Source organism: Pyricularia pennisetigena (genome assembly GCF_004337985.1).
Source record: "Pyricularia pennisetigena strain Br36 chromosome Unknown Pyricularia_pennisetigena_Br36_Scf_12, whole genome shotgun sequence".
Taxonomy (NCBI): Eukaryota; Fungi; Ascomycota; class Sordariomycetes; order Magnaporthales; family Pyriculariaceae; genus Pyricularia; species Pyricularia pennisetigena.
Window position 1 is genome coordinate 479,887 of NW_021940924.1, and position 24,596 is coordinate 504,482.

General features: G+C 49.4%; 8 protein-coding genes across 8 annotated transcripts; 4 read left to right on the plus strand and 4 right to left on the minus strand.

Moving 5' to 3' along the window:
• Positions 1 to 866: 866 nt before the first annotated feature.
• PpBr36_11006 (uncharacterized protein) lies at positions 867 to 2,307 on the minus strand (the record flags this gene model as incomplete). The annotated part of the gene is made up of 2 exons (XM_029898112.1): positions 867 to 977; positions 1,537 to 2,307. 2 exons carry the CDS (start codon positions 2,305 to 2,307, stop codon positions 867 to 869), a joined length of 882 nt encoding a protein of 293 aa, XP_029743600.1.
• Positions 2,308 to 2,725: 418 nt separating this feature from the next.
• Positions 2,726 to 3,290, plus strand: PpBr36_11007 (uncharacterized protein; the record flags this gene model as incomplete). The annotated part of the gene is made up of 2 exons (XM_029898113.1): positions 2,726 to 3,000; positions 3,053 to 3,290. The coding sequence occupies 2 exons, from the start codon at positions 2,726 to 2,728 to the stop codon at positions 3,288 to 3,290; spliced, it is 513 nt and encodes a 170-aa protein (XP_029743601.1).
• Positions 3,291 to 4,952: 1,662 nt separating this feature from the next.
• PpBr36_11008 (uncharacterized protein) lies at positions 4,953 to 6,234 on the minus strand (the record flags this gene model as incomplete). The annotated part of the gene is made up of 3 exons (XM_029898114.1): positions 4,953 to 5,406; positions 5,494 to 5,867; positions 5,950 to 6,234. The coding sequence occupies 3 exons, from the start codon at positions 6,232 to 6,234 to the stop codon at positions 4,953 to 4,955; spliced, it is 1,113 nt and encodes a 370-aa protein (XP_029743597.1).
• An 862-nt stretch (positions 6,235 to 7,096) lies between these two features.
• PpBr36_11009 (uncharacterized protein) lies at positions 7,097 to 8,778 on the plus strand (the record flags this gene model as incomplete). Its single annotated transcript, XM_029898115.1, has 3 exons — positions 7,097 to 7,820; positions 7,895 to 8,019; positions 8,110 to 8,778. 3 exons carry the CDS (start codon positions 7,097 to 7,099, stop codon positions 8,776 to 8,778), a joined length of 1,518 nt encoding a protein of 505 aa, XP_029743598.1.
• A 2,527-nt stretch (positions 8,779 to 11,305) lies between these two features.
• On the minus strand, positions 11,306 to 12,492 carry PpBr36_11010 (uncharacterized protein). Its single transcript, XM_029898116.1, has 3 exons — positions 11,978 to 12,492; positions 11,472 to 11,912; positions 11,306 to 11,407 (listed from the first exon to the last, which is right to left on the minus strand). Exons 1-3 carry the CDS (start codon positions 12,460 to 12,462, stop codon positions 11,329 to 11,331), a joined length of 1,005 nt encoding a protein of 334 aa, XP_029743528.1. The 5' UTR covers positions 12,463 to 12,492; the 3' UTR covers positions 11,306 to 11,328.
• A 3,731-nt stretch (positions 12,493 to 16,223) lies between these two features.
• Positions 16,224 to 16,928, plus strand: PpBr36_11011 (uncharacterized protein; the record flags this gene model as incomplete). Its single annotated transcript, XM_029898117.1, has 1 exon — positions 16,224 to 16,928. The coding sequence occupies one exon, from the start codon at positions 16,224 to 16,226 to the stop codon at positions 16,926 to 16,928; it is 705 nt and encodes a 234-aa protein (XP_029743527.1).
• Positions 16,929 to 17,510: 582 nt separating this feature from the next.
• PpBr36_11012 (uncharacterized protein) lies at positions 17,511 to 17,712 on the plus strand (the record flags this gene model as incomplete). Its single annotated transcript, XM_029898118.1, is given in 2 exon segments — positions 17,511 to 17,633; positions 17,644 to 17,712. The coding sequence occupies 2 exon segments, from the start codon at positions 17,511 to 17,513 to the stop codon at positions 17,710 to 17,712; spliced, it is 192 nt and encodes a 63-aa protein (XP_029743526.1).
• A 1,325-nt stretch (positions 17,713 to 19,037) lies between these two features.
• Positions 19,038 to 20,101, minus strand: PpBr36_11013 (uncharacterized protein; the record flags this gene model as incomplete). Its single annotated transcript, XM_029898119.1, has 2 exons — positions 19,038 to 19,525; positions 19,591 to 20,101. 2 exons carry the CDS (start codon positions 20,099 to 20,101, stop codon positions 19,038 to 19,040), a joined length of 999 nt encoding a protein of 332 aa, XP_029743525.1.
• Positions 20,102 to 24,596: the final 4,495 nt, after the last annotated feature.

Genomic DNA, 24,596 nt, shown 5'->3' on the forward strand with positions numbered 1-24,596 from the left:
CTAGCTAAGTATGACTGTCTACGTGATCTCAGGAATCTGTTGAAGACTCTGCTACGTGTTTTGAGGTCACGTCGCTCCACACGCAATCTACCCACTCGCATGTCTGCCCCTGAACAAACAGTGACCATCATTTGACTGGTGTTGTCGCCGGCAACGGCTTCTCCGACAGTGATAATTTCTAGCAGGAGCCTTGGCTGGCGAGGTTAAGATACTCCTGATGAAATGCAATGCTCACTAGGCCATTCTTCCACCACACGAAAGGTCGACTGAGGCTTGTAGACTGCGAGAGAAGGCTTGGGCTACGCGGTTTAGAGTATGGCTTTTTGATAGGACATTTATTGGGCCTCGCGTCTGGCTGATGCGGCTTCGGACTAGGTAGATCAGGAAACTATGACCTCAAGTGTCGTTGCCAGCCATGCTGTACATCAAGACCCTCTTTGGGGATAGGTTCACACAACATCCAGTGGCGTTGAATTGTGTGATCGAATGCCGGCAAGTTAACAATTGTGAACCGAATGGAGACACGCACATTCTTGCAGCAGGAGGGTGGGAAACAAGGCTGCTTAACCAAGCGGGGTTGGCTAGGCTATGACACAAGCGCAGCTACTGCTCTTCCCGCCGGCCAAGCCACCGAACAGCAGCCTAGTATGACCGAACATGCACAGTTCCCCGCTATGTGTGAGGGCAGCTCGCGCTTATGATGTCGTGCGTCACACCAGAGTGTGTGTTCATCCTTTTCTACCCATACCCTCGCCCCAGTCGCTGTCAGGCTGGGTTAGAAATCACCTTCACGTCACATTTATTTACTCAGGCCGGAGCCGCTTCTATTGGCGATTATCTCAACATCCATGCAGACGCAACGGTAATTATCCCCATTGGCTTTCTCTGTGTGTGCAGACAGGCTCATCGCTAGGTTCCGGGAAACTTTGCATAATCTTCTTTTCAATTGCTGACGTATCGTCACACTTGGAAGTTTTCTATGTACTATGAACACATAAGAATCTGATAAAGCAAGCTGCTCCCGCCCTCACAACCATGGAGCGCCCCTTCTTCGCGGTTCCATGCTTCCTCTCAACTTTTGCATCACAGAAGTCCATACCATACCAGCATTTTGTATTGTAAAGATGTGCGGCTACTATACTCAGACAATCACATACTCAAAATGCACTAAGGATCCCAAACACAAGAAAGAAATCACAGAATATCCCATTGAGGAACGATGCGACCATGATTTGGCAATGACAAAGAGCTGCCCCAATCTAAACCGATCTTCCATCCGGTTTGGCTCCACCCGCTCCTCTGTACCTTGCCCGCTATGTTAAGTTGGGGAAGGTATGTATCCGATCTCCCGGGTACTATTAATCTTGTCTAATCACTACGGGGATATGCTGCTAATGTCAAAACTAGGCACTCGATGGGGTTGAAAAAACTGCAGAATGTATCAATGGTGAATCGGGGATTCATGCTTAAACCTGAATATTATGTAGTCCTTAAATCTTTGAGAAGCGAAGCCAGATCTTCTGCGACAATACGTACTGAACTATACTCAAAATCCCAGCAACGCATAATAATATCCCGTGCACAATTCCAGTCCGAAATCGTGGGCCTCTGGCCACTATGGAGAACTTGATCGATGTCATTGTCGTCGACCTTGGCGTACGGTTTTTCCCATTCGGTAATTTCATATATCGCCGAGCCTAAAGCGAACAATTCTTTTTGGTACATACTTAGTTGCTCAATATCGTCCTGGGGCAAAGCCGGCCAATAACGCACTTCATACGTATGATGCCCAAATTCTGGGTATACGCCTTCAAGTGCAGCACTCGCAAAGTCGCAAAGCTTGAGGTTCATTTTGTCAAAAACAAGGGTGTTTCGGGTGGAGAGATCGCCCCAAAAGACCTTGCAGGAGTGAAGATACTGGACGCCCTCGACCAGAGCAGATGCCATAGCTAGGCGTTGCTTGGTGGATGGTCGTATGCTTGCTTCGATGAAGCCCCGCAGGTCACACTTCGCGCGTTCGATACGAAGCGCAATAGCGTCGCCCGTTTTGTCTTTTTCAAGACCGAAACATTGTGTAATGTGTGGATGGTTGCCGAGGGCTTGATAAATGGTATGTTCACGGGAAAGGTCCGCACTGGTATTTTCTGCTGTTGTGAGTTTTCCGTACTGTTCGCCGTCAATCCATATAGAGTCTGATTTCCATACGGTGGTTGGTTCTGTTTTATAAAAATAGACGATTGAATGGCAGGTGTGTGTGATGGTTTCGACGCGACTGCGGACCAGTTGCGCCGTCGTTGACAGTGGCATTTCGTTGGTCGTGATTTTTTTTTTGAGACCAGGGTTGTAGAGGGATAAAAAAACACCAAGATCGACTGACAAAGTTGCAGGTGCTGGGGCAGCGGTTTTAAGTTTTTTGCCCACGGGTACTTGCTGCAGCTTTCCTGACCATCCTGCACTGTGTCTAATGGTAGGAGAGCCATGTATTAAGGTGGAAAGCGCTCTAACCAATAGAGCGTAGAGGAGCCCTTTTATCCTGCTCTCTACAGCTGACTAAGACATGACTAATCTAGTGTCACGTGTATATCTCCTGCAACAGGAGCCTTTCGTGTAACATTCATTGGCTGTTGGCCCATGGTTTGCCCAGCTTCTGCAGGAATCCAGCATCTCCTTCCCCCCGACGTGGAGAACTCCGGTTGCGACCGGCATTTTCGTGTTTCCGCTCGAAATGACCCAAGAGCAAATCGAAAACTTCCAGGGGAAGCCAATTGTTACACACCAAAAGGGCACGGCCGAATTTCTTCCACCTACGACGGGAGGAGCCACTGCAAAGCTTACCTGGGTAAACCCTTTCACCAATAAGGGTAACTCATCCGTTTCGAAAGTCGAGGATCTCTCCGGAAGTGCACTTGCCCAGCAACATATGGCCAACGTGATTGAGTGGGCAAGAGAATACCTCCCTGGCCTACGGGGAGCACGGATCAGTTCTATCAGGTCTATTTGGTTAGTTAGTCTTCAAGCTCAGGCAATGGCAACCAACTAATATCTTTTCTAGGGATGGTATCACCGACACCCAGGATCCACTTATTGCCCGACACCCCGATCTGGCGAATGTGGTTACGGCGGTGGGTGGATCTTTCAATCGCGCTAAAGACCTCCCAAGTATCGGCAAGCTGGTTGTCGACGTTCTTGATAACGAGCCTATCCCGGAACAGTACGGATGGAACCCGGAGAGGACGGCTAATGGCTACTGGCGATTTCGCCGAGATGGAGAAGGCAGCTGGGGCCTTTAAGGAAAGTGTGGGGGTGATCTAGTGATGGGTCGCGTTGGCCAGGGATTGGCGGCTGTCAAATTCGAGTGCGCCAACCGAAAATCTAACAGTGGAGAATGGTCCCCTCAGCCCCTCAGACCCCTGGCTAATTTTGGGCGACTAGGATACTGCCGACAAAATTCTCATGTTGGCGCCAGTCGTGGAGTTAGCTGCGGGACTACCCTGGAGAGCCAACAAAAGCAATACTACTTCGTGATAGGGGTAAATAAGCGCTCTCCTGTTGCGTACTGACCAGGGCCTGTGGGAAAATCAGATAGAAAAGTATGCTGGAAAATAGAAGGTACCTTCGACTATTTATTTTTTACTGTTACCTAAAACCGTATAATGTTATGGAAACCTCTAGAAAAAGTACCTAACAGGCATGCGCAATTTTAGGGTAGGAACCATAGTACATACTACGGTACAGTACTTCTAGTAGGCCAGCGCTAGTCCATATCAGTACGAGATCCTCTCCCAAGTGGATTGAAGACTGACCCCTGCTGGTATGCCAATTGCAATTGCGTTAGTCCATACGTAGTACACAGTAAGCTATGCACTGCTCCTATTCTGCTTAACCAATGAAGAGGACTTCTGTGAAACGGGAGGTACCACTTAGTTGGGCTTGTGATTTTGGGTGGGCGACAAGGATTGCCCACACTCCCCCACGTCAGAATCAATGAGACAGCAAAAGCGCTTGAAACTGCTCGTTATTATGTAGGAGTAGGTACGTTAGGTAATTTTAGGTGGTCCAAAATGTTTCGCGGTCTCATTGATTTTGGCGGCGTGAGGGAGCCACAGTTGGCAAGGGGCGGGCCTCCCGTTTCGTACATACATACATATGTACTGTACTGTACCCTGAACTAGTGAGGGTTGAGGGGCCGAGGGTCAATGCTCCACAATTAGCCTGTGGCGCGCTCAAATTCGGCTGTCAATTCCTGGTTAACGCGATCCGCAGCTGGTGACACGTTGGAAAAGCTAGGGGTACTACGGAAAGCTAAAGATATCACTCTGGTTAATTGGTGGCAATCTCACCGTTGCTCGCAAGGTCATGCCCAACTAAAAAAAATGGCATACCTGGGTTTGCCAGTTTCCAGCCCACGGCGGTCACCAGAATTGCGTGAGCGTACGGCTTGTCCCTTTGAAACCGGTACGTTAAATATTTTATCAAAGCAAGTTACATGACTTTTATTTTCAGTTGCCCATGCCGTACCTTCCGCCTTCGGCACATGCGCAATTGGTTACTCGTCGAACAACTAAATGCCCAGTACCATGCTGGTAAGATGTGAACGTTCCGTAGAGGGGGACTCAAAAAATTAGCGCTCCATGAGAAAGACAGACTTGTTTTCTGAGCTCAGGATCCTTGTACGCCAGCATGTCCAGAAAAAGGTTCAGGTTTCGCCGCGATCGTTGAGGCCGAACACATTGTCGCTACTTGCTGCAGCCTGCATTCTTGCAATTGTTGCCTTGGCGGTGTGCCACGCCCATGATAGCATCACCTGTAATCAGTTGCATGCTCTGGGTTCCGTGTTGGTATGCCCAGTGAACTTTTCAACTATACGAAAATGGGTCTCCTTAACGGACGACGCAGCTGTGGACTCGTCTGCCCGGTGACAAAGAGAAAACGTAACATGCGACCTGATTACTTTATACTAAATTGTACGCCGTCGTCGGTCTCTTGAAGCTGTGCGCAGACGAATCCGTTGCGTCGCCATTGGCGCCATCGTAATCCCGGATGTCATGCACACTCCCGCTCTGCACACCAGACTGGGATCGGGCGAGCCAAAGGCCTCCGTCGCCGCCCTTAGCTCCAGTGCTGCCGAAGGTAGCAATATGATTGCTGCTGCCCCCGCTGTCGATAGCAGTTGGTTCGAAGCCGCTGGTTCCAACTTTGGTCAATGCATACGGCGGTTCCACCGCCAAAGTGAAGCCGCCGAAACTATCAAATATATACTTGAGGCTGGGGATGCAGGCCGCTATTATGGATAGGCTATAAGAAACCAGCTGCCAAATAACGGGCTGTACCGCGAGCCAGGTGAAGTCATTTTCGCTGTATAAATGCTCAGTGGAAAGGAGGCTAGGGATCGCGGCAATAGGGCAGCTTTGAATTTGCGAAACAAGTTAGCACAGGTACCTAGCTGACCATAGAGTAGAGTGCCTTAGCTGCAAAATTGGGATTGTTTCCTACAGAATTCTGAAGCCGAAGAGCGCGATGATCAGGCCTTTGTTCTTCCCTTGTGGTAGCTGGACGTGCCAAACCATAGCAATGGAAAGGATGACCAAAAAGACGTCTGTTGTCACATTCATGACGCCGTTGTAGAGATAAATCCTTGCGGCAGCAACGCATTGCGACTTGCTTTCGGCCACCCAGGGCTCGGGTAGGGCGCATTGGAAAATCGCACACAAGAAGCCTGAGACAAATGCCGTGACGACAAGGCCTGCCAGCGCTCGTGTTGCCATAAACATGTAGCCGTAATCGTTTATGCGCTTGATCAGGATACACATATATAGTTTGGCACAGAAGACTGCTGAGATGCCTAGAGCCGAGGTCGTGTAGATTATCTGCATTCGGAAAGTTGATAGCGAAAGTTAGCACATTTATTGGCCTCTTTCTTCTTTTCTTCGGGACTTGTGACATTGTTACCTTGTGTACAGCGTTGACGTCGGTATCCTCGTCTTCCTTGGGCAAACCTAAGCCGAAGCTTACTGAGTACGCGTAGCAGGCAGAGTGAGCCAGCATCAATACGGCGCCAATATATAGTAACCAATCGAAGGACTGTGATGCTCCTCGGCGGCGGATGAGTATTTGTATTCCAATACTGATGATTATAAGAACGATGAAAAAAATAGCAACGACTACCACCAGACCTCGGCGATCGCTGTCTGTAGGCCTGAAAAGAGGGCTCGAAACTGTAACGGGGTTCTCCATGCTAACAATTTTTTGGGTAGTTCAAAGGACGAAAAGTAGTTCCTAGATTGAAGTCGGTAGAAGGATAGGAATTGGAGTACACGAGTTCGAAAGCTGAAGTTTGGGGAGGAGCTGTTCCTGTCAGGATAGGAAATAGATCGTATCCCAGGTGGCTTCCAACCTTTTATTTGTACAACGAAACCAGAAGTTCCGCTGCCTTGACGCACATGTTTCTTGTCAGGGGGCCTTGTCGAACCATCCCGCAGTCTTTCATTATCTGAGAACAGGATTGCAAAGGGACTTTGAGATCTCGTAGTGGCTGGGTTTGCTGCTTCACCCAGGCCCTGTCAGGAGAGATTATCCGACAGATATGCCATAGAGTCCCGTTTGTAACAGACTGACGAGATTTGATTCCGGAACGGATACATGGCTGCACCAGTTAGTTGCTCCCTGTCAACCTTTGCAGTCAGTAAAGGTCTGGGCTGATGCTCCTGAGCAGGGTTGGCGGCGAATAGTTTACAGGCACCCTGAAGAGCATACGGTGCAGACGCAGGGAACGCCAAGGCGATATTATTTCCATGATAACCTGAGGTTACATTGTCCCACACTCGTCACATTTCAATAATGCGTTCCCGCCCCACTCGACCCCAGACCAATTGGACCGAGTGCGAGCCTGTCTTGAAGAAAACCCCAAAAGATCGATCCTCGGGATCTTTCTTTTTGTTTTCTTTTCCCAACGTCCCTTACATCATCCTCTATCAAGCTCTTCTCGAAAGTTTTCTTCATTGCTTTTGTTTCCCAGCTGTCCAATCTCCCAGTCGGCTTTCCCTTATCTCCGCCACTCCAATTCTTACCCAGAACAAAAGTACCGAACAACACCAAGATGGCCACAGATGTCATAGAAATGAGAACCGACAATGAGCCGACACAGAATGATACTGAAGCTGTCAAACAGACGCGGACGCGGCGTCTGTTCAGCGAGGAACAGCTTTTCGCGCTCAATTTGGTCATGTATGGCTCCTGGTACTTTGTCGGGACCAACACCTACGTTGTGATGCTCAACGGCGGGCCTCAGACATGGCTGTTTAGCTTCTTTATCGTTGCAATCGGTGTGGGATGTCAGGCAGCTTCCTTTGCAGAGATGGCCTCAGTCTATCCTATCGCTGGCGCCCAATACTTTTGGACCAACAATTACGCCCCTACTTCCGTCAAAGTCTTTCTTACTTGGTTGCAAGGCTGGACCACGTGGCTGGGGTACGTATCCATGCTCGCAAGCAACATCAACGGCGGAATTATCACCCTGCAGGGCATTATCAACATCGCGCACCCTGACTGGACTCCAAAAGGCTGGCAGACCACTCTTATGATCATTGCGTACCTTGTGCTATGCACCTCGGTCAACTTGTGGTTTTTTGGCGCGGTGCCTTGGTTTGAGGTCATAGCCGGCATACTCAACGTTTTTCTGTTTTTCATCGTCGGCATCGTTTGCTTGGTCATGGCCCCACGCAATAGCATGGACATTTTCCTGACGAAAAGCAATGCCGGCGGCTGGAACGAATTCGTGTCATTTAATATCGGAAGCGCTGCAAACCTCTTTCTGTTTATTGGTAAGCCCTCTCAGGACCCATAATTGGAGAAGTGTCGATAAAATCTAACAATAAGAGTTCGCCTATACTTCTAGCCTTTGAAAGCACCGTTCATTTGGGCGAGGAAACACGGGGGCCAAAACGTGCTGTCCCTTCCAGCATGTTTTGGGGCTACGTCGCTAACGCCGCTATGGCTCTTATAATGATAATCATATTTGGTGTACGACAGTTTGTCTTGTCTCCTATATCCATCTTTCCTCAACCACGCTGGCTTTTTAGGATTTCACTGACACAAACGGGACCTGAACAGGTCGTCTTTCCGGGCATTGAGGCCATTCTTGGATCCGTCAGCCCCTTGGCCACCATTATAAGTCACGCTACCGGCTCTCCGTCCGCATCTGTCGCCATTCTTTCCTGCATGCTTTTCTGCATGTTCGCCGCGTCGATTGGAAACCTTTCATCGGTATCCCGCCTGACGTGGGCCTGGGCTCGCGACGGCGGTTTGCCCAAATATTTCGCAATCGTCGATGGCCAAACGCGCGTGCCCATGCGCGCCGTTTGTGGCACCACGTTCATTGTAGCACTCTTGTCGCTCCTTTACCTGAACGATCAAGCTTTCATCGCTCTGGGCGCCATCAGCTCCTTGTCATCAATAAGCCTGTATATCAGCTACGGCATTGCCCTTATCTGCATCCTTTACGCCCGTTGCAGGAGCTCTGGTGGCTTCCAGCTCGGCGAGTGGAATTGCGGCAGATTCGGTCTTCCCGTCAACATCGTCGCGCTGATTTACACGGCTTGGGAAATCCCTTGGCTCGCAGTTCCTAACGTACTGCCAGTCACCGTTACGAATATGAACTATGCGGGCCCTATATATCTAGCTGTCCTTGTCGGGGTTGTCAGCTACTGGTTCCTGTGGGCAAAAAAGAACTGGACGGGCCCGAACATGAAGATTGTTGGTATTGTAGTCAGAGCTTCGTAATTAGACTGCACAGCCTCCTGTTTTGATGATTTTCTGGTAGGAGCCAATCAACAACAGTTTTTCTCTCGAACCGGCCTCTGTCTGGACGATACTTCAATAGGGACTGGGGCTGGAGGAGTGTTTGCCTGGAACCGATCGAGGTGCAGAATAAAGTGACTGCCTCGCGTAAGCATGTATATAAATCAGGATAAATGCCGTCAAATCTACCTCATAAATCCGTATGCTTCGGTACAATTACGCTTTTGGATCCAGCAAAACTTCGCGATGGCAAAGCAGCTGAACCCCTTTCGGAAAGAAGTTGAGGAACTCTACAAGAACAAAACCCTTAATCAAGTTGTTGAGCATATGAAAACATGCCGTGGTATTACCGCAAAATTGGTCCCAACTATATCCGTTCGATCCTCTCTTCCTCGATTAATTGCTAACCGAAACCCAAAGGCCGAACTCCTATCGACGCATGTTTAAAACCTGGGGTTTGAGCAAGAATATACGAGGGACGGGTTGGGAATGGGTCGACTCTACACTTCGGAAAAGGCAGAAGCTTGGCCAAAGCAGCGCCCTATTTATAAACGGGAGGCTAGTTCCTAGCGCGACCGTCCGGAAGGAGATAGCTCGCCATGTGTCGACGAGACAGCAAGCAATTCTAGAGGCGGGCGGAGGTAAGTTGACGAAATGCATTTGATGAACTTCCGCTAACGGCAGCAGCACCGAGCCCGTACAAGCCCGCGGGTTTCGAAATTCATTCAGCCTGTACGGATTCGATGGCAGCCCCGGAACCAGCTGCGACTCAGACCCAGATGGAGGTTCGTAGGTGCTCCAACCTGGTCGTCCGTCCAGCTCAGGTTGAACATGACAGCGGATTGTTTATGCTGTGTCTAGCTGCGGGCCTATAAAAGCACGCAGAAAACTCGGCTTGTAGTATGCCCACATACGGAGATTATCGTGTACGCTTAGGAGGCATTAGGCGTCGACCGCTGAGCCTGCAAAGTTTGGTATCCTGTGTGCTGGAACGTTGTACTCGGTTGTTATCTACAAGAACTAGTCATAAGGAATATCGCTAAGAACAGAATGAGCTTACATAGCGCCAGCCACTCTGTTTCTGTCAATGGACTGCTGCATGTTGGGCGATGCGCATTCAACGCCACGAGACGCAGTCCGAAGTCATTCCACCTTGATGCCAGTCGACCTGGGGCCCAGCCGGGCACACCTTTCAGACACCGCGTCGGCATTTGCAACCGGACGTTCAGTGCGACCACGTCCCACAACGTGTTGGATTTCCTCGTTTTCAACCCACGTGACGGGGAGACCGGGCTCGTTGCCGCCTTCAAGGTCACAATGCACTGCTTCTTTGCTTGTCCCTGTCGCGTCCCAAGTCATTACTACGTACGCCTAGGGGAGCCTGATCCGACCCTATCCACCGGACTACTCCGCTACCTCGCCAGAGCATCCGTCCCAGTTGCTCTGTGGTCATCTATTCAGTCAACCGGTGCCAAGTCAATATCTGGTCTACCCAGCTCCGACTCGTTCCTCAAATGTGGGCACCACCTTTCTTAGAAATGCTCGCATCATGCGTCAGCCCACGGAAGCCGAGACTCCTGGGTAGCCCCTCATCGATTGCACCAGCGAGGCAGATTCGCCACACCGACATGAATTACTTTATCGCACTAACCGTAGCAAATTGGTCACGGGCAGTACCCTCCCTTGTCGACCAGTCGTTACCGCGTCGAAACGTCAGCCCGATACCGCCAGCTTGCAAAGCAGTGCAGTTAAACATTCAAGGAGCTGGGTGGATCCGCTGAAAACCAATCGCTTTTATAAACGCCGCGTCCGGCTGTATGAGATCCGAGGCTCCCAACGAGGTCCCCACGAGGCTCCTGCCCCGTTGGTTTGCCCAAAAAGCATCTGGCGAACTATCTCCGCTGGATTCTTACATCAAGCACCCCTGTGGCAGGGTTTAACACGCTCCACAATTTTAGAGCCACGCCCTGCATGGCGCCAAGCAGGATAGGAGGCGCAAGCCCTAGTTGCCAGAACTGCCAGGGATCCAGGTATCCATCACCCCGGTCACCAGTCACATCCAAGCCCGTGAGGCTACATGACGAGCGGTTGCTGCATGTACGTTGGGTACTTTTGCGTCCTGCTAAGGTACTTCACCCCGGCCCCGAGGTACACCCACGCCGGTGAAGCAGCCCAGGCAAGCAGCGGAACGCTTTCCGAAATGCACACGGACCAGCCGCAAGATCATCGGACCTATTTGTTTGGTTCACCTCGTTGGCCAATCGCGACGGGACTTTAATTGGCCACGTCGACGGTTTCCGCCCACTCAGGAAGACGCCGATGCAACAAAACTTTGGTCACACAAGCTCCCCAGTGTCTTCAACCGTTTTTTTTTTTGAGAAGCTGCCGTGATAGCCCGCAGCACGATTTAAGCAGACGCATCTCTATCCATCTTGCCATTTTCACTCGTGTGCCACTCTATTACGTCCATGATCTTGCATCCGGTACCCTAGCCCCCTGTCCTCTCCTACTAGTTGCCATTTCGATAATAGCCTATGAACAAGGGGTGGCAGTATCGCTTGTATGGGTTTGCTGACGCTCCAAAGGTCGGGCTCTGGCAGTCCAGATGTAGCTGCGTGTTTCCGTCATGTTGGCATATTATTCTTATGTGAAAGATTAGGCAGATAATTACTCACAGCATGCAGTACACCCCCAGCGTACGTGCCTGGGACTTTAATTCTTGGCTCGCTTTTTTGATCAGGTCGTTGATTTCTTTGATCCTTTCCACAGAACAAATGCTGTCCCCAGTACGAATCAAAGGCGCCTGCGACATTGGTAGTATGGTTTCGGTGAGGGCGGTATTAAACCATTTCCCGATTTTTTTATCGACGTTTTTCGGCTGCCAATCATTGACTGGAAGACGAATCGCCCGCTCTTGAACGTCGTTGAAGCCGTTGTTGAGCAGCATGCATCGAGTTCCCTCGGGGTCGCATCGAATTGACATGCCATGCTCTTCCATGGCACGGTGAAGCATATTCGACCACTTCTTCAAAGCTTCTGGAATGGGGCCACTGTCACGCTTGAATTTCCAATCGATCTCAAACTGTTCGAAAACTCCTGTCCCATGCTTCAAGTGGCTGCATGGCGGCGATTAGATTGCGTAGATGAGACCGGCGTTGAGGGGACGCCTTGAAGCACTTACGTCGCTATTTTCCCATAGAAGGTAGACCATGATTTGACAGATCCCTTCATCATCCTGCAATTTATGAAATCGTAGGGGGCATGCTTTAACATGCCGTCTGTCCATTTACCTTCAATATCCACAGGGATGAACGTAACGGTTTGTGGGACACTGTTCACGCGAGTTAACAATACTCTTTCTCCCTCAAAATTTTGTGCTAGTTTAACCCACTTTTCAGGTAATATGATGTGACGGTATGCTGCTGTAATTGAAGATAGCTTTCGGCTATCCAGATGCATGGGCGCCAGAATTGTCTCTAGCTCTTGGGCCATAAGAATCGGCCAGAGGCTGCTTCCACAGCCAACGTCCAGAACATGCGGTTCTTCCCCAAACTCTACTACGTCAGTGTGTAGTTTTTCTCCGAGAATGTGTCGGAATAGCTGGTTGAAAATGTCGAGACTGTCCTGTCCCTCCTGCGTTTTTGTTAGTGCTGGTGCCTTTCTCATGACGGCGTCAACAACGGCGCCTGACGTACTTTATCTACTATATGTATAAGCCCGTCTCCCAGAAATGGTGGGAAGTTGTTTTCATTGACAAGCTCCTTAGATTGGATTCTATACTCGATTAGCGACAAGCCATCGCCTGTAGGACCAAACCCGGACACATACGTCATGGTTGCACAAGATGTGCTGCGCAGGTGTGAAGCCTGGCCGTCGGGCTGAGAAGGAACGGGCTAGAAAACTAGACTCACGGCGTGCTGTGTTGGGGAACGACCTCGTCACCGACTCTCGTGCAGAGCAGTCCAATGTTTGTGGATTGGAGGCGCTGGATGTATACCAGAAGAATGAGGAGAGCACATGTCGCCGCTGTGACGGTATGCCAATATTTATGAGATGAACAGAGATGTGGCATTGCGGATATTGCGGTTCACAAGACTGTTGGGCCCTGGTGCGTACAGCATCGAGTTGACTGGGGGCCGGGGATAGCGTCTGCCACGCCAAACAGTTTAATGGTACAGGGAGACCCCGTCAAAGACGCAGTCGTATCAATGAATCTGATCTTAAACCCCTCATTTTGGCCTGGACACTGGATGCCTTGACCGCAAAGTAACCTTTTCACACTCCCTTTTACAACGGATTCCACTAAGATTTGTGAAAAATAATAAAACAGTATGTCAACATCTCGAGCAATTGCACCCTCATGAGATCTAGGCCCATACTGAACGTTGGGCGCGGGCAGGAGTTTGGTGAACTTTTCTGTTCGCAAAGTATTTTACTGGTTTGCAGTCTCGGCTAGTTTGCACCCACTTAACGGCCAGGTTTCGCCGATTGGTGACCGATTGTGGGCTGTCCAGGTGGCATCGGGTACTGTTGGTTAAGAAAACCGATCATACAGGCATTCAGCAGGGGCTACGAGGTTTTCCATGTGATCCCACTGCCCGATACAACGCAGACTTTCCCCTCAATAGGAGGCTTGCCGTTGGAAATGGATTGATTGTTTGAATACATTTGTTATTTACTTTCTAATGTATAGATCATATAAAGCCTTTCCACAAAAACCAAGTACCGACCAGGGCCTGTGTGCATACATTAAAAGCGCGGAATAGGGACGTAATGAGCCAGAGGTCTCATTACCTAAGCTTTTGCTCTGTGGTGCAACGGTTGCCCTAACTCGTCCGTAACACCAGCACACTTCACACCAACAGATATGATACGAACTCCACGTAGGGAGGATTCGGTGATCTAGAAATCGGTAAAGAAACAAAACAAAACAATAGTAACGCATGTTGATATTTTCATGAAGCTCTCTTGTAAACGTTGGTAAAACCTCCGGTAGGGAAAACCCAACGTTTATAAAGTGTGATCTTGCGTGATCATATGGATCCCGACATTGGCATGCGCCTGATCGCACCAGTGAACCGACACTTCCATATATTCACAACCAAACCAAACAAAGTTTCTTGGGTCCAGGTAACCTGACCATCACTTTCGACTTGAATGACGTTTTATCTTTAGCAAACGCCATCATTATAGCGGCGAGATACATTGTTTGAAATAGTAGAGGAGCTTACTTGCACAAGGTTCAATCTGTGTGAGGAGAAGTGCTGCCACAGCTGGGGCACTCAGTCTGCGTGGTGGATAGATTGGCTTTGCATTTCTTGCATTTGACAATTGCTGATCCCATGGTCACCGTTGTCGAGCTCGATATGGATGTGGGATGAGTGAATGAAGATTGTACTTAGAAGGTGACCGAGACGTGAGTGTTGGCAGGATTCTTTTGTTGGGATTGACTGGATTGATTTTCTGAAGCTGAGGGGGGACATACGAGGATATTTATAATGTACTGGAGGCACGATGATGATTCCACTGGAAACCATAAGCCATAAAATTTGACCAATAAACTCCTCTCGGCCCTGTCATCCTATACTTCCTGCGCCCGATCGTCTCTTTTTCATGCCTTGCCTCGACCTTGCTATCACTTCTATTGTTATGGTTGTTAGCAAGCTCCTATCACAAACTGTTTATCACATTTAGCCCTTGTAAGTATGCGCACTCAATTTAATCTCATCACACCCAACCAGATACCCCGTCTTCGTCTTGTCAGGCACGAAGTTTCTGGTTTTCGCCAATCTGCAAATCACCGTCAGCCTAACACATAAAGACTAGAGCCAATTGGAATGGAAACCGTTGCAAGGATAAATGTACGCTTCGGAAAAGCAGCACCACCCTCCAGCAACAGCCTTTCGTCATTTCACAAGCCCTAGCTGCTTCCGCATCGAAGCGGGTTGAAGTAGGAGCAAAACTTTGGTAGCTGCCATATTAGACCGTACCCTAGCCAGGCGTTTTTGCCACCCGAAAACCTCTATAACGCTCTTTCACCGTGTGCCCACAGGCCCTGGTCGGTATGCGACAGGGACACGGTTTTTGACCCCTACCACGAATTAGGTACGGCTAGTGTAAGCTGCAACATTGCTTGAAAACAGGAAAGATACCCTGGGTGGCATCGCTGAAGGGAAATCAGCGGATGCGTTCCTATTGGCGCACATATCATTGCATCTTTTTCTGCAGCATCAAAAGGCAGTCAATAGCTGAGTGGGATTGCCACGATGTTGCCACGCAACAGCTCTTATCCTAACTCGCTGTACTCCTTCTCATCCTAGTGCAACTCTGTATCTGACAGGCTCGACAGGCTAAGCGTAGCATCTGGATTGACAACCGTTGTAAGGGTGGTCTGGTGACAGGGCCATCCAATACCAAGCAATGTGGCGAAGATGTAAAGGGAAAGGAAGGAGAGGATGCGTTCCAATTGGGGAGCATGCATCTTTTTTACAGTTTTAGCGCTATCATGGAAACAAACTCGGATACCGGAACCGTTCGGCCATGCCAATGCTTGCACCGGATGCCCAAGGTAGATTCCCGGCCCTCAACACGGGCAGGTTGCTCGACCACTCGTTCACGCACAGCCCTGTCTATTAAGCCGTCGGGTCGTACTGGCAGGCCACTTTGCCCGTGCCCTCCCAGTCGAGGCCCAGCATGTCGCAGATGGCCTCGTAGTTGGCAAATGACGAGGGTCCAGCGGTCTGGAAAAGATATTTAGTTGGAGAACAGTTTTCCTGGACAGGGTCCAGCGGGTAGGGAGCGTGGGCATCGTGTACAGCCGTAGGTCGTCCTTCGGGCCTATGAAAGCTAGCGCTTAGAAAATGTATCTTGAGGTCTCGTTGAGGCATTGGTAGGCCTTGCTTTACGACACTATCGGGATTTCCAACCCCGCTAGTTTCAGCTCGTAATTACATTCCGGCGCTTGGTGCCTTTGGCTTCAGAGCTTCTGGGCTTGTTACGGGTGCGTTAACAAATTGGTTTCTTAGCATGATGCACAATAATTATTGGCCGTGACGCAAAAGAGGGGTTTCACCGCCACAAGAGATCACGCTTTACACGCCACGGGGACCCCGGTTCCGACATGGCTCCCTAACTCATTGCTCCAACTGTGTTTGCCTCAGGCATGAAGGTTGCCAGCATTGACCAGGGACCCAACTTTTTCAGTCCACCACCGTCTTTTCCTCCTTCATAAACTGCCCCTCTCCGCCAGTTGTTTCATTAGGCACGCATGATCGCATCCTTGAGCAAGCTATTGCAAGCTACCTGATAGCGGGTCTCCGATCTTGCTCGCAGACCTATTTTATTTTGTATTTTTCTGGAAAAACAAAATATAAACACACTCTCGAACGAGGGGTTGAAAGCAAGAGCTATACTCAACTCTCGCAAACATGGAAGCAGTCGGTCACCCGGCTTCTTGGAAAAGCTCTGAGCGACAATTCGATAAATTCTCCGACAAATTTTGCAAACGAAGCCTTCGTCCGGACGAGTACATGATCAAACGCAACGGAGAACCCTACGTCCCACCAAAAGGCTATGAGCGACTGAAAAACGAAGCAGCTAGCCTCCAGTTCATCCGCGAGAAAACCAACATCCCCGTCCCCGAGGTGCTCGAGGCCTATGACGACAGAGGCGCATTTGTCCTTGTCACCAAGCTGCTGCCAGGTGTACAGATGTGCAAACTCTCGGCCGAACAGCAAATCAAAGTAATGGAGGAAGTGGAAGCCCAGATAAAGGTCCTTCAATCGATCAAATCGTCTCGCACAGGCGGACCAACCGGGATTGTCTGCCCCCCGCCGAGGGCGACAAGGTGGTTTCCCAAGGGTACTGTATGGTCTTCTACCACCCCTAAGGAACCCGATCTCGTCTTCTGCCACTGCGATCTATCGCAGACAAACATCCTTGTTGACCCGGAAACTCTGAGTATTACGGGGATTATAGACTGGGAATTTTCCGGATTCTGGCCTGACTATTTCGAAGCACCTTACTTTCGAGATCCTCGGCCATCTGGCGCGCAATTCGTGGAGCCTGCCGACAACGTTGAGGTAGTTGATTTCCTCGAACGACAAGGGCACAAAGTGGAAGCCACTAGTTGAATGTCCAATTCTGGTATATTAATTCGATCTTGTCATTCAGACAGAGTGAAGCTATCTACATACTTATGAATGTGTCCTTATATAGTCACGAGGCTGGCCTGCAGTCTCGTGTGCTCTGTAGTGATCTGTTCGATCTGTGATTCCTGCTTGGAGAAATACAGATCACCGACATCACTTCCCCTTTGGCGTCACGTGATGAACTGGTCACGTTGCTTGGGCTGAATAGTTCCCCGCTAATTATAGGACCCTTGCACCACGAAGCAAAAGCTTCAGCATTGAGACCTGTCCCATTATTCTTGTCTAATTGCTCCCTATTCTACACTTATATACACGCACTGTCAGGCACCAACTGCACGGTCGTAAAATCTGGGTCGATTGACCTACAACCATCCCATGAAATTCCAGAATACGGACAAATAAACGGAAAGGCATTAGGCCGGAATCTGGAAAATGCCGATCGCGACATATTGAAATATTGCTGCCGAGGTACGGACCTGATATACTATGACAGTTGCGAGCAAAACCTCTAAAGAGTTTGTCAAATTCGTGTTGGTATCGCGCAAACTTATGCGCAAGGCGAAAATGGCGGTTATAGTGGCCCAGATCAAACGCATAGCCGAGATGGAGGTGCCGGATGACGAAGAAGGCAACGGAATCAACGACGAACTTAAGACGGGCCCGAACCTAGGATTATTCCCAAGGCAGGTATTTGCAGATCTCACCAGTTCCTGCGTTGCTACCACTCAATCACTTGAGGTCGACAGGAGAATTCTGGTGGAACTGAGGGAATCCTTAGTTCGAGCGATATAGGCATCAGGTACTGTTGGTTCATGTGAGCCGCCGTATAAGGTGCCTTTGCAGTGCATAAGCGAAGTTCCGCTTTTGCGTCACAGCACACCAATCATGTATGGAGTAACTAGGGACCACGAGATTTTCAGCGTGATTCCACTACTGGGTCCATGCAGATTTTGCCGTGCTTTTGCAAATAGCTTCAATACCTGGGATATATCTATTATTTTTTTTGCTGCTATTTACCTGACCTTGGGGCCACAGAAAGCCTGCCCACATGTACTGGAAGACTGTAGCGCTTTTATGAAGCACCGGACAGGCAGCCCCACTGGCGATTTTTGTCTCTGCCTCAGGCCATTCGCTTTCGCTTCGAAGGCGCAATACTTTATTAGGCTTAGATAAACTCTCTCTTTTGGGCAGCCACTTGACAGCCTCACAGGCAGCACCCCACTGGAAAGTAGAATTTTCTCATCAGGTTGTACTTACGTAAAACATCAGAAGTGCATCGCAAACCATAAAAAACCATTCACGGCTGGGAGGCTTCCAGTGTCAAAGCTGTGGGTGTGGGTGGGCTCGGTGGGCCGTTGTTCGAAGCTTTGTATCTTGTGGTTGTAGTCGAGGGGTTTTCCGTGTTAGACGTCTTTAGAGAGATGATCTCTTCCTCGAGGACATCAATCCTTTGTCCTGACATTTCCTGGAGGCAGGAGGCGTTGAGGCACCTCTTGTTAGGATGCCTGCAAACAATCCAGACTAGCATAAGTGGGAAGAGCTTTGGCGACTTACAGTCACTTTCTTCGATAATAAATTTTTTAAGCCGGGAATGGTAAGACGGATCTTGTGTGTATGGAGCTAATCTAAGCGCTGCAAACATTGACGGCTCACTATAATGAGGATGTTACGGAGAGAGTAATCCCATGAAATTCCTGGAAGCATGTGCATCTTAGTTATACGGCTGCCAAGACAAGGAACCCATACCCCGGCGAAAGTTCAGCCAATCGTTTACCCAAGTTTAGACAAGTAACCCAACCAATCTGATCCACCTCAAACCTCAGGCGGGCGTCATTTTCCCTTCTTGTACATGATGGCCATTTTATTGAAACACTGTCGAGGAGTTGCAGTGGAAGAAGCCTCCAAAGCAGAGCCATCTACTTCAGGCTTGTTAAGGATGCAAGGCTTTTTTAACACGATCCACGCTGTCGTAAATCAATTCCCTCGATTTATCGACAAGCTGGCCACAAGTTAGCAATCATTCCCACAAAGTCGCAAAAGAGGAAACCAACTTTGCATAGGATAATATGGCATGAGGACAACCCTCCAGCGTCATGATTTCCACCTCCACGTCGGCATCTTTGAGCTGCTTGGCAAAGGCAATTCCCTCGGCTGCGAGTAGGTCCTCCTCCGCGATTGCAATGAACGTAGCAGGCATATGCTCCAATCAGGGTTGGTTTTCCCTAGCCACAAGTTGCGGTACCACAACATGCGCTCGGGCGAGGGCATAATGGCGTGTGGTTTCACTTTCCAGGCTTCTGAGTCTGGAGTGGCCGTATTGTCGACAACGGGGACGATAAGAATCTGTTGTAGTGGCTTCGTAATTTCGCTCTCCGCTTTAAGGCTAATAAGCGTCGCAACCGACAGTAGTGCCCCCGCAGAGACACCACCTATGCTCCATCGGTCGTACTGCAACGAAAACCTTTTTACTGCGTCGGAAAAGATCCATTTCACGGCCGTGATGGCGTCGTCATTTGAGGCAGGGAACGGGATTTCGGGAGCCCGACGATAGTCAACAGAAAAGACGACGCAGCCGGCTTCTAGATTGTAGTTGCGCAAAGGAGGTCAGTCTACATCATCAATATCGAATTGATCACTTAATTACCTTTGCAAATGCGTGTAATAAGGTCTAGTTCGCTGGAGTGATTTCCATAAACGAAACCGCCGCCATGAAACCAGACAAAGAATGGCCAGCCGTCTTCGGGTTTGCCATCTTGAGGCGTTAAGACAAGGATGTTGAAGTCATCTAGCTTTACCTTTTCCTCGAGGACTTCAACAGGCTGAAGACCCGTTTGCACCGATGTGCTGCTCGGCTGCCGCGTTGAAGGATTCCAAGCCTTCAGGTGGGTCGGCTCGTTGTATTGTAGGACCGTGTCATGTAGTTTCTTATACTGGGGATCTAATCTCGGGCGAACTACCGGATTCAATGGCTGCAGAATCTCCGACGACATTTCCAGAGCTTTATTTTGTGAACAGCTGTGGTGATCGCATAAGTTGAAACAGCTGATAGGGTCTGGCAACAGCGGGTTCCAAGAATTATAGTCGCTGCTGATCGCATTTTCGGGGTTTGGCCAACCTGAGAGTGGAAAAGTACAAATGTGCATGTAACAAGTCATCGTGCAGCCTCACAGGGGTGGGTATACTGGCAAGGTGATGAATGCTGGGTCCTGGTGTATTCCCCGGACATGGGTTTGCGCTGTGCTCCTTCCAAGCCCGGTTTGTTCGACGCCCTGCAGGTGTGGCTCTAACAGCATGCATTGGGCCAATGAAAGTCATCCCGCCAAAGGAAGAGGGGTGCCCATGACCCGGGATTCTGGCCGACCCTTGACGCACGCAATTATGCAACACGCCAACCCCATCATCGCGTAGCCTTCGCATAGTTGCCTAACCTCATTGTTGCAACTGCATTACTCGGTTCCTTCTGCCAGCCTAGCTTCTCAGCCAACCTTGTGGCGGAGGACCTTCGAGATGGTGCTGAAAGGCGTACGACGTCCTTACCCTATTGAGCTCGAAAAAGCTGCACTCGGTACGACCCTGCGTGGCCTGCTTCCTGCATTGTCTATCAGAAGCTAAGCTAAAGTAGGGGCAGTAATTGGAAAGTGCCTCTGTGCCCTGTAATAGGCGCATTATCACACAAACAGACCTTGAGTGGATGCACACTGGTCACATACCAAAGGCGTGGTGTGTATGAATTAGGACCCATGGAATCCTGCGGCCCTTTCTGAAATTTCAGAGACGCCCTTTGACGCCCTTTCATTTGCAACCATGTATTACGCAACTGGTTTTTATTCGATCTCCCTCAGCCTGACCAAACGCGTAAGACAAAATTGAGGCTCTGCAGAAAGTGGCCCGGGCAACAGCCACCATTCTCGTCATATAGACTTTGCGGATTTTTGAATGCTTGGAATGGGCGTCCGTGGCGATTTGCATATAAGTTGACAAGAAAGCCCTCTCTGTTTTGACTTGACTGTGATTACCAGCTTTCAGGCTTGATCCTCTGCTTCCAGACCGTTTTGGTCACCTTCTTCTTTTAATATATTATATATATATATATATATATATATTCACGTCTTCCTCCTTCTCAGAGCCAGCCGTTTCTCCAATCCAAGGCCCACACGTTCATACAATAGCCATGGTCGACTGCCAGAGCGTCCGCAACGCTCTCGAGATTTCTCGGGTCGTTGCCGCCGCTGCCGCCAACTTCGGAGCTTTATTCATCAAAGTCAAAAAACCACGCAGACGAAATATGAGCCCATTCCGGTGGATCCTGATCACCGTGTTTCTGGCCTCGGTAGTCGAAGCGGGCGTCGCCATGTCCCAACTCAACCGAACACTATGGAAACTGTCAAGCAAAATGCCGACAGGATTGTGGCTGTCCCTCACAGGCCGAATGGACTGCTTTAAAATCGCGAGTTTTCAATCTTGAGACCAAGCTCGGAACAAAAACAGGAACTTGCAGCAGAACTCAACGGGGAATAGACGTGGCCAGCGCGAGTCGAAAACGTCGGAAGGTTGAGCAGCAACAGCCGGATAGCCCATCGGAGGACGAGATATCAGGATGATTATTAGAATACCGAAGTTACATCTAGTAAACCACATGCCTGTTCATTTGGTTGGATGAGAACTAAATAAAATTAAGCGAGCATCAGCCAGCAGTACCAAGTGGTAACAAGAATCCCAACTGTTGGGAGCCACGCGACCCTTGCCGTCTGTGAAACAGCAATTAAATCACCATGACCTTGGCCTTGGCGATTTTGCGCAGCGGCGCGCTGGGCCACAATCGCCTTGGATCGTTAGATTCGACGTGACAACGTACATGATCCGTAACTGCTGCGGACTCGGCGCCGGAATTCGTCAAACCGTTGGTCAGTAATTCCATTGATTCTAATTGGAGTACATATTGGATCTGTTTCGACAGCGTGTTGAATGTGTGTCCCACCTTGACACTATCGAGACACTTTGTGGGGACCTTGCGCCTTCCATATCGCATCTTTGCCTTGCGAACCATCCACAACAGGCACCCAGCCAGTACCATAAGGCGAACGAGGCAAACTGATGGCAAATAAGGTTAGTTAGTATTGGCAGGAAGCAGGCATGCCGATTAGAGCGAGGCATAATTACAAGTTTACTGCGAGACAGGGCGCAAAGGGCAACCGTGTTGCTTGTGCCGGGGGCAATGTGAATCATAATTGGAACAGGATAGAGTAGTGGGGCGTTAGGATCCTATATCGGGCTTTTCTTTTAGCAGAGCTGGATCTGCCAAAAGTACAGTCCGCATGCATGGCTCGGAAAGCATGAGCTTTTCGACGAGCCCAAAGAGTTCCACTGTTAAGGATTTCAAGGTGATGAGACAGGCAATGACAGAATACGTTCTCGCTTACAAGTTGCTAGGGTGCTGCTTGCCGCGGGAATCTCTTTGCTCCAAACAGGTTATTGTCCGAGAGGCGTTTGTTTCAATCGATATGTGATCAAATAGAGGGGGGGTATGGAGTTGAATTGGAAATTGTCGTACGTCTGCAGCTTGCTACCAAAAGCTTGTTGCAGGCTTGGATAATCATTATGTTCTTGCGCCCATTTACATGGCGCTCGAAGGTAACTAGTGGCAACACCCCTGAGAGACTGCATACCCTCCTTTTTTCAACCTTCACCGCATTTTTAAGCAGCTAGGGTAAATACTGTTGCAAGGTGCAGTTCGACGCAAACATATCCTTGTTGATTGCCGGAATACTATCCCAATCCATCCGTGGAGGTAAAGGCCAATAGGAGCGAGCCCGTCAAAAAATTGTTGATGTTTCCCCTGTCTACATCCCTAAATTAGGCACATCATCACAGAGGTGTGATGGGCAGAGCTTTATTTCAGATTGTTATGAAGTGGTGAGCATACTGGAAATCTGCCAGGCTAAGCACAGCATCAATGAATAAGTGCACTTCAGCCAAATGACAAGTGGCATGAGGCTCAACAGGCAATGCCTCAACGATTATGTCTAGAAACTTGAATTTGAAGTAAATAGTGCATAGGTGCAACGACTGGGTTCTCAGACAAAGAGATGCGAGATAACAAAGGCTGTTACACTGGTCTTCTTCAGTCAGGTAGGTTTCTTAAGGAGTATGTTGTGTGTCGGGTTTGTTGAATTGGGGTAGCATTCCGGCACTCAACATGCAAATCTGCACTTTACAAGATTTTACACCCTAGCTGGTTTATAAATGGGGTATAGGCTGACAAAAGGAGGCCATGCACTGGACGGGTATGCATTGAACTTCTTTGTTAGCGCGCTGTAGAGTTACAACAAATGTTAACCCAGTTCATACCCCAGCGCCGCGATACTTTTCAAATGAACCCAACCCTTGCACGCCAGCGTTGGCGAACCATAGTAAACAAAAGGCAGCCAGCGCCGACCCTATCTGGCCTGAGCGATTCCAAGACCCGCTCTTGGCTCTCGCGGCTGATTGAACTCAAGACCAAGGAGAGGCCGGATGTATTCCTGAGTGTTTGTCTCGGCCTCCCCGAAATTATAGTCCCGATTCTGCTTTCTGTTCATGCAGAGATCAGGAGCCACGCACAATATTTCTGCCACCCGTTGTTGTTCCTCCGCACCTTCCCGATTTTGCTAGCTTTGGTGGACTTTGCCTCTACGCAGCAATACTGGGTGGACTAATGAGCATCCCGTAAAAGGCACAAACGTATGCATGGTACCAAATAGAAAAGCTTGGTCAACTCGCAAACAACGAGTGCCCAGTTCGCTTTTCTAAAGCTATATAATTCCTACTCTGGCGAGCTCAACACTCTGACTTGGTTTTATGATTCTCCTTCAATCATTATCGTCATCATTCGCTCTGTACTATCAATTTTGATCTGAACTCAGGCATCCAGCCCTATCCTAGAGTATTGCCTTGAAACCCATTTTCATAGAGGCCCACAAGCCTCAAATCCTTGTCGTAGCTGAAGCTATCGAATCTTACTAAACTGCCTCTTATACTGCCCGCTGGCGATCTCCAATCCCAAACTTCCCCGTTCTCGACTTTCCGACGCTTCTCTTGACACAAACCTACCGAAAAGGGCATCAAGGTAAGGATCACGGCATTGAAGACTCAAGGGTCAGATGAAGGGCGCTAACATGTTTTAGATGTGTAAATGGAAGCAGACGCTCTGTGAGAACTGCGAGGCCGTAGTCATTTCGGAGGAATGCATAGAAAAATGCGACCAAGCAATTGCTGAGAATACAGAGTGTGCAATCAATGACCCTACGGCTGTTGTTCAAGAAACAGCTACTGGAGGGAAATGCGGACCGTGCGCGTTCCCTACGCCTGTTAGTGATTGAGTCAAAATGGGTCAAAGCATCTTGAATGCCTAGTACAGGGCATCATTGGGCCCAGGAAAGATTTCAGCTAGCGCATAAAAACGTCACTAATGGAGTGGTTGTCTTAGTCCTAGCCCTGTTTTACCTGTTGCGTGATTTTGAGTTAGTTTTTCAATTGACCCAGCCTGGCGGCAGACAGGACTCATTACCGGACGAATTATAGCTCATTGTTTCGGCTCTAGAGAAGGCAAGCTAAAAACCGGCTTGCGGGGCTGTTAGTTTAGGCTGCTCGGTGACCGATTGACACGCTCCA

Coding starts and splice junctions, on each gene's coding strand:
- PpBr36_11010 (XM_029898116.1), bottom strand. CDS start 12,462: ATGAGAAAGGCACCAGCACTAACAAAAACGCAGGAGGGACAGGACAGT. Junction 11,913..11,977: donor TTCTATGGGAAAATAGCGAC/GTAAGTGCTTCA, acceptor GCCGCCATGCAG/CCACTTGAAGCATGGGACAG. Junction 11,408..11,471: donor CTGGGGGTGTACTGCATGCT/GTGAGTAATTAT, acceptor GGAAACACGCAG/CTACATCTGGACTGCCAGAG.